This window comes from Myxocyprinus asiaticus, chromosome 21 (assembly GCF_019703515.2).
Source record: "Myxocyprinus asiaticus isolate MX2 ecotype Aquarium Trade chromosome 21, UBuf_Myxa_2, whole genome shotgun sequence".
In the NCBI taxonomy this organism is placed as follows: Eukaryota; Metazoa; Chordata; class Actinopteri; order Cypriniformes; family Catostomidae; genus Myxocyprinus; species Myxocyprinus asiaticus.
This window is the reverse complement of record NC_059364.1, coordinates 539,671-559,600: the sequence shown is the minus strand read 5'-3', so window position 1 is coordinate 559,600 and position 19,930 is coordinate 539,671. Positions and strand designations below refer to the sequence as shown.

At 38.2% G+C, this 19,930-nt stretch overlaps 1 protein-coding gene across 4 annotated transcripts in view; it reads right to left on the bottom strand.

The window, feature by feature from the left end:
* Window positions 1-629: 629 nt before the first annotated feature.
* LOC127411936 (kinesin light chain 1-like) overlaps window positions 630-19,930 on the bottom strand; it is a 64,720-nt gene continuing 45,419 nt past the window's right edge. For 3 of the 4 annotated variants that reach the window (XM_051647864.1, XM_051647865.1, XM_051647863.1), the window contains 3 exons: window positions 4,757-4,881; window positions 2,328-2,385; window positions 630-2,206 (listed from right to left, as the gene is read on the bottom strand). In XM_051647864.1, the coding sequence (XP_051503824.1) occupies window positions 2,132-2,206; window positions 2,328-2,385; window positions 4,757-4,881 (258 nt within the window). In that variant the 3' untranslated portion in view covers window positions 630-2,131. Of the gene's footprint in view, window positions 2,207-2,327; window positions 2,386-4,756; window positions 4,882-7,906; window positions 10,485-19,930 lie in introns of those variants that run through there. The other variant, XM_051647866.1, reaches the window with a different exon arrangement.

Below are 19,930 nucleotides of genomic sequence, written 5' to 3'. Positions count from 1 at the left end.
AGTGATTGGCTCCCGCCAGGTGTTTTTCGTTCATCATTTGCACAGAGGAATTTCAACATGTTTGACCCTCTCGACCGCCCTCAACACTTTCTTCGTGCCACTGTCAATCCCACAATCCACCTCGAGAGCATAGTGCTCAACTTCCATAGGAATGCATTGAAAACACTCGCTCACCTTCGCTCAAAATGCACCAGTGGAAATGTACAGTTATAGTAAAAAAAGTACTTAAATATTGATCTGTTTTTCACCCACACCTATCATATCTCTTCAGAACACATGGATTAAACCACTGGAGTCTTATGGATTACTTTTATGCTGCCTTTATGTGCTTTTTGGAGCTTCAAAGTTCTGGTCACCATTCACTTGCATTGTATGGACCTACAGAGCTGAAATATTCTTCTAAAAATCTTCATTTGTGTTCTGCAGAAGAAAGAAAGTCACACACATCTGGGATGGCATGAGGGTGAGTAAATGATGACAGAATTTACATTTTTGAGTGAACTGTCCCTTTAAGATTTGGTTCCTCTGCTTATTACTTCATGTATGCTACTTTTTTACTCCAACAGCATCAGTATGGAGTATAATATAGCATACTTCATCACAGTTAAAAAAAAAATGCACAAAAACAATATTTTTCCTTTTTTTTATTTTATTTATAATATTTAAACGGTATAGTGACAGCTACAATGTATTTTAGAGCTCCTCGTTATAGTAAACTACTTTGACCTGCAGTACAAGATGATGAAAATTATGGCACAATTTATTCCCACAGGAACGTTTTTTTTTTTTTTCTCTCAACACAACTGGCCATTACAGTAACCTGTAATCCACAAACACCTCCTTAATAACCAATATGGACCAAAGATCATTCATTCACACTTCCCCTAAATGATCCTGAGAAACATATTCACCTATGACAGCAAAATAAGATCACTTATGTGAGAAATAACAATGACAATTTCCCCCAGAATTCAGGGCCAGAAGCAGCATTTCCTCACCCGAATTTAACAGCAAAAATGGCAAAATCAAATCAAACCTGAAAGGAACATAATATTTACATACAGTAAAGTACATACACAAATCTAAATCCACATTCAGATGTCAGAATGAGGTGTTGCTGATATACAGTGTGATATTTGATGCAAACATGAACATTATCTGCACCTGATTCCTGAGCAACAAGATTAGTAGAACAGCTGATACATATAATATTCATGCAATAACCTGCTCGTTTAAATATGTCAAATACCCTGAAAACATCACATAACATTGCATTTACATCCTCTTAGTAAGTGTGCAGTCTGCGTAAAATCTGAAAATAATTCACAGTAATATAATTCTATATTCATGCTTGTGTGTAGTAACAAGAAAGGGTTTTGCATGAGTTACATCAGTAGATATTCCTTCTTTATATTGACCTTTCCAGTAAATCTCTTTAGAGATGCATTAAAATAATGACGTTATTTCAGCACCGTCGTCACATCGCTCAGGCAGTATGAATGCACGTCTGCACATCATGTGAGTAATCTCCATTATATGTGCACAGAAGATGCTCTTTCATCTCAGTGAGTTTTAAAATGCATCATATATAGAAATTACCATCATTCTCCCATAGAGGAAACAGAGGTGCTATTGAGGTGAATGAACAAGAGAGAAATGACCTCTGTGACCTCTAAGATCTTGCAACCATACATGCAGGACTGTGCTCCATCAGATTTAATAAAGCTCCATAACGCAAAAACAATCTCAACAGGCATAAACAATAAATCTATAGAGTACATCTAGTGTTTTACAGTTTGCATAATAGTCATTTTAGCCAAAGCACAGAAACACCAACAGGTCACACTCTGTATGATCCTTAATAAAAGCCTCAAATATCCTGAGACAGAAGACATTATATATTTAAAACTTTATCACATGTGTAAGAAAAAACACCCAACCCAACATGGCTAAAAGTCTGGTACTGTGTGATCAAATAAAAGGTTGACTGACAGTAAATAGAAACACACAGTACATCATTAGAAAATGACTGTCTGTGACGATGAAGCAGATTGGACCTCTGATTGGGTGAACATATAGAACTGAACTATATGAGGTACTGTATGTGATGTTTGCATGTTTACATGTAGTTTTAGCTGCTGTTGTACAGATCCACATTACTGGAGCTCAAACCTCGACTCTCTGTCAGCCGTCTGCCGCCCAGACTCTGAAAACAAGCGAGATGAACATTATACTGACTCCTCACTCATCGCACTGCTCTTGCTCTTATAGTGAGCGGTTCATTAGAGGTCAAAGTTCAGTTAATATGCAGGTTTATTATTAGTTACCTGATCGATGTCATCGCCTGTCTTATTCAAGTAATTGAGTGAGGCGGCACGCTTCATACTGAAGAGAAACAAAAACAAGATCAAAAATATTGTTTTGTTTTGGCAAAAAAAGGTTTAGAGCATCAAATTGTTTACAGATATGGCTGATGGAAACACAAATTATCACTAAAATTTCACAAGTGTCCACATAATATTTTTCGTTTAACTTTAGCGCAGAAATCCTATGCCGATGTGTCAAATGACGTGAAACTAGTTCAGAAACACTTTTTGTTGATTAAAAATGGTATTAACGCAAAACAATATAGTGTCACGTTTGACCTCACAACAAACATCATAGCGGAGAGGAGACTCGAGTTTCATTAAAGACAATGACATTCCTTTATTCTTGATGGAAGTTTTTCCAGACTCTATATAGACTGTGCGTTCACACACTGGTAACGATTACGGCATCTTTTACCAAAACACCAAAGCAAAGAGAGAAATAACATTCAGCGCCAAGGAGATTAAACAAAAGTGCCAAAATAATTAATATACAGATAAAAATAGACATAATAGACAAGGATATGGAGGGAGTAATTAACGTAAATGAAGAAAAATAAATCATAACAAGTGTACAGAGACAGATAAATAACAGACGAGGGGTCTGGGTATCTCAGCGAGTCGCTAGTTCGAATCCAGGGTGTGCTGAGTGACTCCAGCCAGGTCTCCTAAGCAACCAAATTGGTCCGGTTGCTAGGGAGGGTAGAGTCACATGGGGTAACCTCCTCGTGGTCGCTATAATGTGGTTCTCGCTCTCGGTGGGGCATGTGGTGAGTTGTGCGTGGATGCCGCGGAGAATAGCGTGAAGCCTCCACACGCGCTACGTTTCCGCGGTAACACGCTCAACAAGCCACGTGATAAGATGCGCAGACTGACGGTCTCAGACGCGGAGGCAACTGAGATTCATCCTCCGCCACCCGGATTGAGGCGAGTCGCTACGACACCACGAGGACTTAGAGCGCATTGGGAATTGGGGAGAAAATAAATAAATAACAGAGCTATATGGGTTATATTATACCAAAAAGTAATATAAAGAGTCTGAAATTCATTCAAACGTTCCAATTTTTGATGTTTTTTTTTTATTATTGAAAGAGGTGGACAGAATTTTAATCTCTTTGAAAAAATGACTGCAGATAACGCTGGCTGTTACGGAGCCCCTGAGAGGACACGCTGGGAATTGATTTTCTAAACTAGTTTTACGTGGCCTCGCAATAAATGTACCATGGTTTTACTACGGTAACCATATTTTAACCTTGATATTCGTAGTGAAACCATAGTGATAATACAGGAAAATGCAAACTATGGTAATAAAAATCATAATTTAATGGGTATCATGATTTTACTATGCAAATACCATAATATAACAATGGTTTTACTATAGTAATATTATGGCAACACTTTAAAATAAGGTTACATTTGTTAACATAAGTAAACAACATTAGTTAACATGAACTAACTGTGAATAATACTTTTACAGCATATTCATTTTAAAATATACTAACACATTTTTTTTTTCTCCCCAATTCCCAATGCGCTCTAAGTCCTCATGGTGGTGTAGTGACTCGCCTCAATCCGGGTGTCGGAGGATGAATCTCAGTTGCCTCCGTGTCTGAAACCGTCAATCCGCGCATCTTATCACATGACTTGTTGAGCGCGTTACCGTGGAGACGTAGCGCGTGTGGCGGCTTCACGCTATTGTCCGCGGTATCCACACACAACTCACCACGCACCCCACTGAGAGCGAGAACCACATTATAGCGACCACGAGGAGGTTACCCCATGTGACTCTACCCTCCCTAGCAACCGGGCCAATTTGGTTGCTTAGGAGACCTGGCTGGAGTCAATTATTATTTCTTCTAATAATCCCAGATACAGACGAGCTACTTCTCCAATTCCACATCATCTTCTGATATTTCTTACTGTTGCAATAGTAAGCTGGCCAGTTTCAATAAATGCCCTCAATACTCTCTCCATTTTACACAAAGGTGAGCACATCTGGGACGTGAAAGGTACACAATTTGCGACACACACATTTCTGTATGGAAACGCCTCAAGGGCAGATTAATTTTGTGCTAAACCAAAACTTATGCAACAAAGTGTTTTTTTTTCTAAGAATGACATCACGCACACCATTTTATCGGTAAAAGGCCATTTCAATTAAAATTAAGCATTTTCACTGTTGATAACAGAACAGCGCAGAAAAGGTGCATGGAAACTTAATGTGTGCATGTATGATTGTGTTTACATTCATTAATAACGGTATGGTGCCGTGTTAGTTTTTTTAGGGTAGCTTTAGTTTGTAGTGATTATTATTAGCTTTATATAAAACAATAGAAGTCTGAATTATGATATATCCTCATTTACACAGATAATGTGGTGTGTGATCATACTTAGTGATGTGTGTATCTGGAGGTCCGTTGCGCTGTAGTTTCTTCACCAAGAGTTCACTGCTCCTGCGCAACACATCTCTGAGACTCCTGAGAGATCCACTGCGCTGCAGCACACCACTGCCGTCCTACACACACACACACAGCATTAATAAACACACAGCAACACACACACACAGCATTAATAAACACACAGCAACACACACACACAGCATTAATAAACACACAGCAACACACACACACACACAGCATTAAACACACAGCAACACACACACACAGCATTAATAAACACACAGCAACACACACACACACACACACACACACAGCATCAATAAACTCACAGCAACACACACACACACACACACACACACACAGCATCAATAAACTCACAGCAACACACACACACACACACAGAGCATTAATAAACACACAGCAACACACACACACACACACACAGCATTAACACACACACACACACACACACACACACAGCATCAATAAACTCACAGCAACACACACACACACACAGCATCAATAAACACACAGCAACACACACACACACACACAGCATTAATGAACACACAGCAACACACACACACACACACACACACACAGCATTAATAAACACACAGCAACACACACACACACACACAGCATTAATAAACACACACACACACACACACACACACACACAGCATCAATAAACACACAGCAGCACACACACACACAGCATTAATAAACACACAGCAGCACACACACACACAGCATTAATAAACACACAGCAACACACACACACACACACACAGCATTAATAAACACACAGCAACACACACACACACACACACACACAGCATTAATAAACACACAGCAACACACACACACACACACACAGCATTAATAAACACACAGCAACACACACACACACACACACTAATGAACACACAGCAACACTTCTAATTACATCAACAGATTACTGCCATAAAATATAAATACTCACACACCTGACACCAACATCCTCACCAAATTAAGTGCTAAATCTTGATGTACTCAACATACACTCCTGCATTCTTATCACACACACACACACAGGTGACACTGGCATCTGTCTGTCTCTCTGCACAGGTGCACAATCCCCACACATGTGAACTTCCTGTTGCAGTATGAATTAAACTGTAAACTGTACTGGTCTCTCATTGATGTTTCTACATGTGGCAGATGCTTTTATCTGAAGTTTCCAATATTGTATTTAAGGTATACATTCATCAGTATTGAACCAATGACATTACTGTTGCTAGCATTGAGCTCCAGGACAATACAATGACACTGCAGCATTCACTGAAGTATTACATTAACCCTTTGAGCTCTGAAGGTGTTTTTAAAGATTTCCTGTTTCAGTGGCATACCCAAAATTAAAGACTTATAACTCAACAAATAAAACAAAACAAAAAACGAGGAGGATCAAGTATTTGGTGTCATTGTAAAAAAAAAAACCTTTTCAAACTTTTTAATGATAAATTCTGAGACTCTCTAAAAAAAAGAGAGAAACTACTAAAAAAAAAAAAAAAAAAAACATTTAGCCAAAATGTAACTTTTTTCTTCTTATTTCTCTTATTTGACATTATATATCTCTGGATGTAAATAATGTGGCTCTGAAAAACTGCTTTTGTTTTATTCCCAATCATGTTATAACATTACAAATATAATTTATCATAGTGTCCAAAAGTCTCTCCAAACAAATAAAACATAATAATTATACATAAGAACTAATTACACATGCAAACACAACAATGACTAAAGGTTTGTATAGCATGCAGACATGATTGTAGTAATGAGATTTCACAGAATGAGTTTCATTCTGTGTCATTTGAGTCATCATTGAGTCTGTATCATGTATTTGGCGCCATCTCCTGGTGGCCATATGTAACATTGTGCTTCATGTGGATTATCTAATGATCTATGCATCTGATTATCTTGTGTGTGGACTCGTTTGAAAGATAATCACCTCCTCTAAGTAAAGGTACTGTGTGTGATATTTTATGTTCTGTTTATTTTTCGTGAAGTTATAAGCGAAAACGCGGCATACAAGCAACAACAACATAGTCAAACACATATACTTAGCTATTACTCGCTATATTTTTGTCTGTGAGTAAAACAAATAGGCTGGTTGTATTCTACTCTTTGAGAGCTTTCCAACAACATATATGACACATGGCTATTTCATGAGTATGATGTTTTACTGATTGCAATTTTTTTTATTATAAATGATAAAAACGGAACACTTCTGATTTGTCTGCAAATTTCAAAGCACTTGTTCAGTTTTGGTCATAATGTCTACATGCATTGGAAAGTAGAGCTTCTATACTTTCAAACGATACCCATTTTGTGTTGGTCAAGACTGTAGTTATTAACATTTTGACGATTATTTTTTTTCTCGCTCCATCTGAATTTAAATGGTTAAACAGTATATAATCTTGTGTTTATACAGCAGTGTTGGATGAGGATTCATGTGTTTACATCCATTCATCTTACAGCATATTCTATATGCTTTATGCAATTCAAATGTGTTTTTTTCCTTCATATTACCAGCAGGAGACATAAACGACATGAGTAAGACCAGTGCTGGGTAACTTATTCCACGACTAATTACTTCTCTAATCTTGTAATCAAGTGACATCACTGATGACTTCATGGACAAAATAATCACATTACTAATTTTCACTTTTAAGTTACTTTTTAAAAAACTTGACCGAAAGATTTGTGCCTTTACGCTCAATGAATTCAAAAGTCATTAACATGTTTCTGTCTTAAAACGATTTGTTAGCAACTCTTCAACTGTCACAAAAACACAAACAGATGTATATGAACATAATTCAAGTTCTAAATGTATTCTTCATTATATTATTTTAGAAATAAGTACTTAAAAGTAATGAAGTTAAATGAAAGTCAATAACTGTATTATGATTACAAGAATTTTAAATGTAATGCATTACACTATAACTGAAAAGGTGATTAGATTACAGTGCCTAATTACTGTACATTGTAATCAGATTACACCCTGATCCATCCCTGATTGAACAGCAAGTGTATCAAGTTTCTTCTTTAAAAACTACATTCAAAGCTCAATATACAAGCAGATCATCCTGGAAATATAATCACTGAGAAACTTCAGAAATCAAAGCTTTATTGAGAACATTCATACATTTGATTTAACAAACATCACAATGCAGAGCGTTCATTAATATGTTTCTATATATATTTATTTGTAGTTCTACTCACTATGATAGTGAACACAAGAGTGTCAACTGCTCTGAATAAAACAAAGATACAGAAGAGCTTCAATAAATAACCAGCATTCACTAAACACGGCATAAACACTTCAGTTATTAAAATAACATGAGAAACATTTTATACTGCATCATCATCATCATCATCACTTCAGTGTGTTGGAATGGTGATCAAACTATCATCATAACTGAAGGGGAAATAAATGAAGCTCCACACCATCACATCCACAAACATCATTTCACAAGAGCACTGCACTGAAATAAAATACATTCAGTGATATAATACGGTTAGTGTAAGGCCGACGCACTGGATTGTGTCAAAAGTTCAGAATGTCTTCATGTTTAAATTCAAAGCCTCAATGAAATGCTTTTCTGGACCAGAATCACTCAGTTGGAACAGAAAGAGGCTATGCAACCTGAAAATCTAAGTTTATTTCATTAGCTTGAACAAAACCTGCAATTTAGCAGGAGTTTTGAATCAAATGAGAGAAAACTAGACATTTTGGTTAGTTTGAGGTGAGTGTGTGTATGTGAAGTCTTTCACAAACGTCTGAAATACTGAATTATTTTGTTCCCTTTTGACATGTTTGTTTCTGCAATAGTAACATATTAACCCTTTAAGCTCTGAAGGTGTTTTTAAAGATTTCCTGTTTTGGCGGCATACCCAAAATTAAAGGCTTATAATAAAAAATAAAAAAGTAGGGTTGAGTGTGTAAAGAAAACTTTACAAAAAATGTACGATATAGATTATGATACATTCTGAGACTCTCAGCCAAAGAAACTGCTGAAAAATCAAAAAATAAATTGAGCCAAAACTTAAATTTTTTCTTATTTTTCTTATTTGACATTATATATCTCTGGATGTAAATAATGTGGCTCCAAAAAACTGCTTTTGCTTTGTTCCCAATCATGTCAACTGTGTCTGAGAAAAATGTTGTGTTGATACAACAAAGCAATCAAAAGTTATAACATTACAAATATAATTAATCATAGTGTCCAAAAACATCTCCAAACAAATAAAACATAATAATTGTACATAAGAACTAATTACACATGCAAACACAACAATGACTAAAGGTTTGCACAGCATGCACACATGATTTTAGTAATGAGATTTCACAGAATGAGTTTCATTCTGTGTCATTTGAGTCATCATTGTGTCTGTGTCATGTATTTGGCGCCATCTCCTGGTGGTCATATGTAACATTGTGCTTCATGTGGATTATCTAATGATCTATGCATCTGATTATCTTGTGTGTGGACTCGTTTGAAAGATAATCACCTCCTCTAAGTAAAGGTACTGTGTGTGATATTTTATGTTCTGTTTATTTTTCGTGAAGTTATAAGCGAAAACGCAGCATACAAGCAACAACAACATAGTCAAACACATATACTTAGCTATTACTCACTATATTTTTGTCTGTGAGTAAAACAAATAGGCTGGTTGTATTCTACTCTTTGAGAGCTTTCCAACAACATATGACACATGACTATTTGATGAGTTTGATGATTTTACTGATTGCAATTTTTAAAAAATAAATTATCAAAATGGAACACTTCTGATTTGTCTGCAAATTTTAAAGCACTTGTTCAGTTTTGGTCATAATGTCTACATGCATTGGAAAGTAGAGCTTCTATACTTTCAAACGATACCTATATTGTGTTGGTCGAGACTGTAGTTATTAATATTTTGACTTTTTTTTTTCTCACGGGCCTGCCAGCGATCCGAGCTTAAAGGGTTAATATGTGGATAAATGTAATAGTTTCTAATGTGAGAGTCACTTTAACACACACTAAAGGAATGAGAGTGTGTACAACGCTGTGTTTAAAGTTCCATACGAGATCAACGTTTTTTATTTGTTCGTGTAATCAGAATACGGCCACCGCTAACTAATACTTCAAAACCCACGGCAAGCGTTAATGGCAAATTCTGTAAACATAAATTTGATACTGGAGCACAAAATAAAAAACTCGTCCTCCGTTCTAAAGAAAAATGCGTGCTGTTTGTCCTCTGTTGAGTTCATCAGCTTTTCATATATTTCAAAAAAACAAAACAAAAATATAAACTTTCATGGTTTTCATGAAATACTTTCCAAACAGCAACAGTGATTCTTCAACACTAGAAGCCAATCGAATACTAAACCACAGACGGACGTCAAGTCTAATTCAGCACAAACCATCAAAGTGTGAAAGTTCTGACATCATCAGTGAGGTCATGATGAAGATCATCAGAGATGAAGAGGAAAATGAAGAGATAGAAGAGAGAAAGAGAACAGGGCAGGAAAGAGTTCTAAGGACAACTGAGGCTCGTCTCAACAGCGCTCTGTGAACAGTTGGAGTTTTAAAGGAAAGTTCTTTTCCCAGACACCCGGAATGGCAGAGGATGAATTTGCAGGGGTACAAACAACACGCTCCTTCCTGTCTGAGGAGGAAGATAAGGTTTATGCCTGATGAAGAGAAGCACACATAGAGAAAGAAAGCACACTGTTAAGAGTTCATATCAAACACACATGACCTGACTATCTCTCTTCTCTAGTGTGTGTCAGACCGTTGCTCTCTCGCCCCTGCAAACGGCACACTCTTCTCCTCCTGAAACACCAGATCTCTCATATACGAGTTATTTGTCCATTCAGCCCTTCCTTCACATTTAAAGGTGCACGCAGTAATTCTGTCCTCATTAAAATAGTTTCACTCCTAAAGAATAGTAATTTTGAAACATGTATAAAACAATAAGCACTCACATGAGATGAGGAATCCAGTCATATCAGTAACTTTATAAAAGTAGTTTTATTCTATATGGAGAGGGTCTCCTCATGGGGGCTGCCATGTTAGAATCGCATGACCAGCTGCATGCTACGCACTTAAAGGGACAGTTCACCCAAAAATGAATATTCTCTCATCATTTACTCACCCTTAATGCCATCCCAGATGTGTATGACTTGTGGATGAGAAACAAATCAATATTTAAATCCTTTTTACAATAAATTCTCCTCCCTGCCCAGTAGGTACGAAGAATGCGAATCGCCAAAAACAAAAGATGATGAATGTGGAAGTGAAAGTGTATATTTATAGTAAAAAAGGATTTAAATATTGATCTGTTTCTAACCCAGTCCTATCATATCACTTCTGAAGACATGGATTAAACCACTGGAGTTGTATGGATTACTTGTATGCTGCATTTATGTGCTTTTTGGAGCTTCAAAGCTCGAGTCACCATTGACTTCCATTGTATGGACCTACAGAGCTGAAATCTTTATTAGCGTTCAGCTAGAACTCAAACGATGATTGAGTTACAATCGTATTACAGAGGTGGGTGTTTCTAGATATGGGCGTTACAGTAGGTTGAACACATAATTTAGGTGATAACGTATCTTTTAAACTTTATCGGTTTAAATTAAAAATTATTTTTCATTTTAAAAATTCATTTTAAATATTTAATTTATTGATTTAATTGTAATTTATTAATTATACATTATAAATGACTTATTTTAAAAAGTCTATTAAAATAAAATAGTTTATAGACGTGGCTGCTTATAATAAACCCAATGAAATAAACAATACATATCTGTGAATTATATAAGTATAACGTTATGTAATGGAGCGGAGAAATTAAGGTGAGTATCTTACCAGATATTACAGTGGCCAGTCTTAGCAGTTTTCACGATTTGTCTCTCCTTGTTAATTTTCTTATTTTTCCATTGGATGGCCAAAAATCTACATCCAAATTGAAAGGTGCACATCAGTCAGAAGATTGGCATGAATGCGTTCAATCTTAACGGTAGCTCATGTAGGTCAGAATACATACAGACATTCGCATTTGGACTGGATTAGATTTCTCAGAGGACCCTTGAGTTAGCCAAAAAACAGTAGGTAATTTGTTCTGGAAGTTTTACAGAGGTTGTGTGAGAAAAACTTGTCAGATTCGGATGGGATTAAAATCACAAAGTATCTAGTGGGGGTCTGGGTATCTCAGCGAGTATTGACGCTGACTGTCACACCTGGAGTCGCTAGTTTGAATCCAGGGTGAGCTGAGTGACTCCAGCCAGGTCTCCTAAGCAACCAAATTGGCCCGGTTGCTAGGGAGGGTAGAGTCACATGGGGTAACCTCCTCGTGGTCGCTATAACGTGGTTCTTGCTCTCGGTGGGGTGCGTGGTGAGTTGAGCGTGGATGCCGCGGAGAATAGCGTGAAGCCTCCACACACGCTATGTCTCCACGGTAACGTGCTCAACATGTCACGTGATAAGATGCGCGGATTGATGGTCTCAGACGCGGAGGCAACTGAGATTCGTCCTCCGCCACCCGGATTGAGGCGAGTCACTACGCCACCATGAGGACTTAGAGCACATTGGGAATTGGCCATTCCAAATTGGGGAGAAAATTAAAAAATAAATAAATAAATAAATAAATAAATCACAAAGTACGTCTGTGAAAAATGATTTCCCCTAACCTCCTCAGGGAAAACTAGTCCCGTCCGAATAGGGCTATACACATCTGGGATGATATGAGGGTGAGTAAATGAGAGCATTTTCATTCACTTTAATATCAGAAACCTCCTGTTATTTGATGCTTTCACACGTGGATTTAATTAATCATGTCTAACGGTGAATACTGAATTTCTACAATGGCATCAGTACCTGCAAACTGTTGTTTTAATGATGCTTCATCCAAGCCACTAGATGTCAGTGTAAGTCCACGATGACACAAAGAATTAATTCACAGTAGCGCCATGTTTAATTTTAGATGTGAATGAAAATGAGGATAGACTTACCATCTCTTTAATCACATACACTGTATAAAGCTGTCTCATTTTACTCAACTCATGTTGTCTTTTCAATGTTTCGTCAGCGGAACGACTGACACAACATAACTTTTAAAATCTGAAAAGATTAAAAAAATACTATGCATCACACACTTACAGACTTTTTAAATGGATACAGATAAAAACTGGGCATCACACACCAAACGACTGACGATCACACATTACCCTAACCGTCAGATTGAGCCGATCACAACATGTGATGTTAAAAGTTAAAGTCCACTTTGAGGTCTCATGCACTTGATTTCCATTGGCTGCTCACAATGTGACTTCAGATTTGAGTCGTGGAGGATCATAGACTCCGAGATTTCATATATAATCGTGAATAATCAGTCTTCAAATAATTGAAAAATGCTTGATATACTCCAACAAGATGAAATGATTGTTGGAGGGAAATTAGAATCTGTACCCATCATATACTACGCAAATGTCGGTGAAATCTGTCAACTCCGACTGGCCCAAAATCTGCAGACAGGAGCCGACTAGTGCCAAATCGGCCTGACTGCAAATAAGAGCTACAGTCTACAGCGGGGCTACTCAAGTTTGGAGAGGTCAGGGGCCACAAAGCTGGCTCCCTGAACCCTCGAGATCCACACCCATAATTTATATATATATATATAAAAGTTAACATTTTTATAAATAAGAATGTTGGAATATTCCGTTAAAGGGATAGTTCACCCAAAAAGTAAAATTCTCTCATCATTTACTCACCCTCATGTCATCCCAGATGTGTATGACTTTCTTTCTTCTGCAGAACACAAATTAGATTTAGAAAAAATATTTCAGCTCTGTGGATGAGAGACAGATCAATATTTAAGTCCTTGGCTTTTTCCACTATAAATCTCCACTTCCAGATGTGAAAGTGAAACGAAACAGGCGCCACATGTGACTTACAGATGTGAAAGTGAAAGTGGAGATTTATAGTATAATAGCCAAGGACTTAAATATTGATCTGTTTCTCACCCGCACCTATCATATTGCTTCTGAAGACATGGATTAATAATAATAATAATAATAATAATAATAATTCCTTATATTTATACAGCACTTTTCTAGGCACTCAAAGTGCTTTACATAGTATAGGGGGACTCTCCTCATTAACCACCAGTGTGCAGCATCCACCTGGATGATTGACAGCAGCCATAGTGCACCAGTACACTCACCACACACCAGCTATTGGTGGAGAGAAAAGAGTGGAGTGATACAGCCAATGAATGGATGGGGATTATTAGGAGGCCATGGTAAATAAGGGCCAATGGGGGGAATATGGCCAGGACACCGGGGTTACACCCCTACTCTTTACGAGACGTGCCCTGGGATTTTTAATGACCACAGAGAGTCAGGACCTCAGTTTAATGGTTCATCCGAAGGACAGTGCCTTTTTACAGTATAGTTTCCCCATCACTATACTGGGGCATTAGGACCCACACAGACCACAGGGTGAGCACCCCCTTCTGACCTCCCTAATACCTCTTCTGCAGGAGGTCTCCCATCCAGGTACTGACCAGGCTCAACCCTGCTCAGCTTCAGTGGGCAACCAGGCAAGAGCTGCAGGGTGATATGGCTGCTGCTGATAAACCACTGGAGTCTTATGGATTACTGTTATGCTGCATTTATGTGCTTTCTGGAGCTTCAAAGTTCTGGTCACCATTCACTTGCATTGTTGGACCTACAGAGTTTAAATATTCTTCTAAAAATCTTCATTTGTGTTCAGCAGAAGAAAGTCATACACATCTGGGATGGCATGAGGAGTAACTCTCAAGTGAGATTGTGAGCACTCAAGTTTGATTGACAGACCGTGCGTGAGCGCACATGCACTGTAGTTGCAGTTGAATTCCCTCGCTAACGTGATTCAGCAATGTAGAGGACTAGCGTAAATCCTCATGAAAATGGACACCTCACGATTCATACAGATTTGATAGGCTGCTGATAAATATATTTATGATGATGACATCCTAACGCGGGCCGCAACTGATTGCTCGAAGGCCGCGTGTTGAGTAGCGCTGGTCTACAAGCTACTGTTACGGTCTCCTCAATGGGTTGTACTGTTGTTTTAAGTGTTTTGGATCATTATGCTGATGAAACATTGAGAAACAAAATCTTTCTAAAACACTCAGTACTCCAGACAACATGAGTTGTGTAAAATGAGACAGCTTTATACAGTGTATGTGATTAAAGAGATGGTAAGTCTATCCCTCACAGCCTCATTTTCATTCACATCTAAAATTAAACACGGTTCTACTGTGAATAAGGTGAATTTTCGCAAATATAGCATGACCTCTCATTCATTATTGCTTTCAAATAAACAGTTACTACATAATAAAATCTTGTAAAACATTCTGGGAAATGGTGACCCACACAGTCTACTTCTGTTAACCTCTTAAATATTTTTTCTCTATCACATTTCATCACAATTTACAGATCTGAAATGTAGGTGGCGCTCTAACACATTTTAGCCCTCATCCATAGACATTCAGTCTAATTTTCAGTTCAAGCACCACCCTCATTATTTCATTGAATATCTCGTCCTCTTAGTGGACTAGAAGCTCAATCTAGGTGTCATTAGAAATCTGAGATCCTCCTCTTTGCGATGTATACATTTTATAATTTATAGTTGATAACATATATTTTTCTGATGATTTGTTTTGCATGCTTTTCCTGTTGGATGGCATATTTTGTTCTGGACATCTAAGATATAACATTGGATTATTCACACAAGCAAGCTCACAGACAAGAAAACAATGGCTCATTTTTTAGAGAACTCCCTAAGGTAAATTCAGATATAAAGTTTTTTAGCTATTTGGGGCTCACAGCAGCAGATATTGGAGTATAAATGAGACATTTGTATTTGAGGACTTACAGAAATCATATTTCACTTTGTGATTCTTTTAAAAATATATTAAACTGTGATATTAGGACAACAAAATAAACTATACAGTCACAATCCTGAGAATGAGAGCTTTCATTTGATATATGACTTGTCCATTTAGGTGCTCTGTGAAAGACTTACACTATATTGCCAAAAGTATTCGCTCACCCATCCAAATAATAGAATTCAGGTGTTCCAATCACTTCCATGGCAACAGGTGTATAAAATGAAGCACCTAGGCATGCAGACTGCTTCTACAAACATTTGTGAAAGAATGGGCCGCACTCAGGAGCTCAGTGAATTCCAGCGTGGTACTGTGATAGGATGCCACCTGTGCAACAAGTCCAGTCGTGAAATTTCCTCGCTACTAAATATTCCACAGTCAACTGTCAGTGGTATTATAACAAAGTGGAAGCGATTGGGAATGACAGCAACTCAGCCACGAAGTGGTAGGCCACGTAAAATGACAGAGCGGGGTCAGCAGATGCTGAGGCGCATAGTGCGCAGAGGTCGCCAACTTTCTGCAGAGTCAATCGCTACAGACCTCCAAAGTTCATGTGGCCTTCAGATTAGCTCAAGAACAGTGCGTAGAGAGCTTCATGGAATGGGTTTCCATGGCCGAGCAGCTGCATCCAAGCCATACATCACCAAGTGCAATGCAAAGCGTCGGATGCAGTGGTGTAAAGCACGCCGCCACTGGACTCTAGAGCAGTGGAGACGCGTTCTCTGGAGTGACGAATCACGCTTCTCCATCTGGCAATCTGATGGACGAGTCTGGGTTTGGCGGTTGCCAGGAGAACGGTACTTGTCTGACTGTATTGTGCCAACTGTGAAGTTTGGTGGAGGGGTTGATTATGGTGTGGGGTCGTTTTTCAGGAGCTGGGCTTGGCCCCTTAGTTCCAGTGAAAGGAATTCTGAATGCTTCAGCATACCAAGAGATTTTGGACAATTCCATGCTCCCAACTTTGTGGGAACAGTTTGGGGATGGCCCCTTCCTGTTCCAACATGACTGCGCACCAGTGCACAAAGCAAGGTCCATAAAGACATGGATGAGCGAGTTTGGTGTGGAAGAACTTGACTGGCCTGCACAGAGTCCTGACCTCAACCCGATAGAGCACCTTTGGGATGAATTAGAGCGAAGACTGCGAGCCAGGCCTTCTCGTCCAACATCAGTGTCTGACCTCACAAATGCGCTTCTGGAAGAATGGTCAAAAATTCCCATAAACACACTCCTAAACCTTGTGGAAAGCCTTCCCAGAAGAGTTGAAGCTGTTATAGCTGCAAAGGGTGGGCCGACGTCATATTAAACACTATGGATTAAGAATGGGATGTCACTTAAGTTCATATGCGTCTAAAGGCAGATGAGCGAATACTTTTGGCAATATAGTGTATTTTTTATATAAATATTTCTACCCCGTTACCTCTAGGGGGCGCTCATTTTAAACGCAAATATTTTAAGGCCTTATTTTGTTATTTTAAGTAACATAAATGCAGAAGTGATGATTATCTCTGAACATTCTGCTAAACCTCTGCTGTTGCGTTCCACACAAGAAAGAAAGTCACACGGGTTTGGAACAACATGAGGGTGAGTAACGTGAACTACAGTATCCTTTTAAGCGTCAGACACGGTCAGAGAGTGATTGTGCACACTGAGGTCAAGACACAGGAAGTACCGCTGTATAGGAAACACAAACATTGGGCTGATGTTCATTTCAAGAGCTGTTAATGTTTATGCTGATTTTTAACAACTGCAGTTCGGATGCCGATTCCTCTTAATGATCCTTTTATTAGTTTTAAGAAAAGAAACATTTGGAAATTAGAAATGCAATCATTCTACTACACTGGTCACACTTTATATTTAATAGGACCGACTCCTAAGAATCATTCATAACAGTTCGAGTATTTCAGCACTGTGTTCTGTCCACATCGGTGGACGAATTCACATTCGACAGCACTGAAAGTTTTGAGAATCATTCCGTCCTGCAGTGTGTGTTTGCAAGGGCAAGATTGCCAATCACAGTCTGTAACAAACACTCATTATAAAAGTCTTACCTTAATTAATGGAACAATATGATGTCATAAAATACTGATTATATGCATAATGATGTTCACTAGCTCTCTCTCTCTCTCTCTCTCTCTCTCTGATCTAACTCATGTTGTTCGCCCAGTCCTGCATGTTTCTCTGGGAGGAGCACAATCCACTGTCAGAAAAGACCAATCTGATTGGCTGATTGGTTGTCATGGCAACGGTAGCAATGATGTAGCTGGTTAGTAACAGACCGTTATGGTGACTTGTAAGCGCACAGATTCATGCAGGTGACAACGACACAACACGCAGAACGCATGCACAAACAAACACAAAGTCACCACATCCGCTCATGACTCAGGGTGGCAGATGGCATCAGAGCTCAGCCGCAGGAAGACCTCCTGTTTCCAGAGCACCTGCCAACCCTCCACAATCACAATATATAGTCCATTAAAACTATAGTCCTACAGCAGCACAAACTCAATACATCAGAACTCATACACTCGTACAGACACGAGCAATTACACTGAACCAGAAACTCTAATGATGTCTAATGAGAAAACTACACATCCACGAGACTCGGTCATTCAACACACGCTCAGATGTTTAAAGCTTCCAGAAAGGAGTAAATGGAAACTGTGCACACAGAATGCAACATTGATTTATTATGTGTATGAAATATTCTGGGTTCTTCACATCCACAGTCTGATGTGTACCGCCTGAGAAATCACACAAAAACACAACATCACACACACAACACTAGATGATACTGTAGGTGAAACTGAACTAAAGTTGTGTTTATCGACACTTCAGAAAAACGGTTTGGCTTCGTTTGAGGTTCAGTTTTATGAATACCATCAGTGATGTCACAGTGTTGATCACCACAGACAAAGTTTGCACAAATAAATACAGATTGCAGTTAAAGACGGTTTAAAAGCAGAATGTGAATCTTGTATTTTTGTTCATGAATTATTCCGTAAAACACATTTTATTATTTGAGCTGTAAAGTGTCTAAATTGTCCTTTTTGAGGCGGGACTACTCTCGTTCATGGTTCTCAACCAGGGGACTGCAGAATGACTGCAAATTATTTTGAATAACTTATATTATATTATTGCACGGTTCTCTGGAATACTCGACTCTGATTGGTTAGTGGTGGCATCAAATGGTCTAATATTTCTGAGTAACAATCGCACATCCAAGACACATCAGACCGGTCATCTTTCCTACTTCTCATATCACTCTGTGATCTCTACAAGTAAACTAATAAAATAGTTTCAGCTCATACTGTTTCAATGTTTCATGCTCATTTATTTATTTGGCGAGTTGTCGTGTAATAAGCTGGATAATGTGCAGTAAGACGGTCATTATATACAAAATAAACACCAACAGAGCTCAAACCGGAGGTGGAATTCAGCTGTTCAGTGATTGCTTTCTTCTCATATAATTACATAATTTCAACACACTCATTATTTTATGTACTTTTTTTTGTTTTGTTTTATTAGTAGGATAATGTAAAGTCAGCCGGTTGGCAAAATAAAAGTCCTCTGCTTCATGTCGGGGTCCTGATCACCCTGTCGGGGTTTATTTTAGAATAACAACCAGCTGACTGTAAATCTCTTACTAGGGCTCCACAATTAATCGAAATTAAATTGAAATTGTGACATGACCTTTGTGTGATTATTAAACTGCAAAAGGCTGCAATTTAATTAATTAAATAGTCTGCGGGTGCTGCTCACTTCAAAGTATATCTCCGCAGCTCTATTTTGTTTGTATGGCATTAATGTCACATTCTGAGTTCGCGTAAGCCTCGTTTTCAGTGTTTTCTGAACGGTTCAGCACTCCACAACTCCATCTTCTGCTCAGAGTAACAGATGTGCACCGACATCGGTTCCGTTTGCTTACGTGCGCTGAATGTGTAATATTTAAAGCGCTCCAGATTCAGCTTAATTTCACTTTTGTGAAATTCCAAATATGTTTAGCCACTACAAGGTAATATATATAAATACAAATATTATATCCAATGGCATTGGGTATTTCTGGACAATGGAGATGATAAAATGAGGAGTACGCTATACAGCTGTTGTGAACTCTGCTATAATCATAAACAAAACCGTCTCCGATCAGAACAGAAGCTCCTGAATCTTCCTTAAGTTTTCAGCCAAAATAAAAGCTCGACTGTT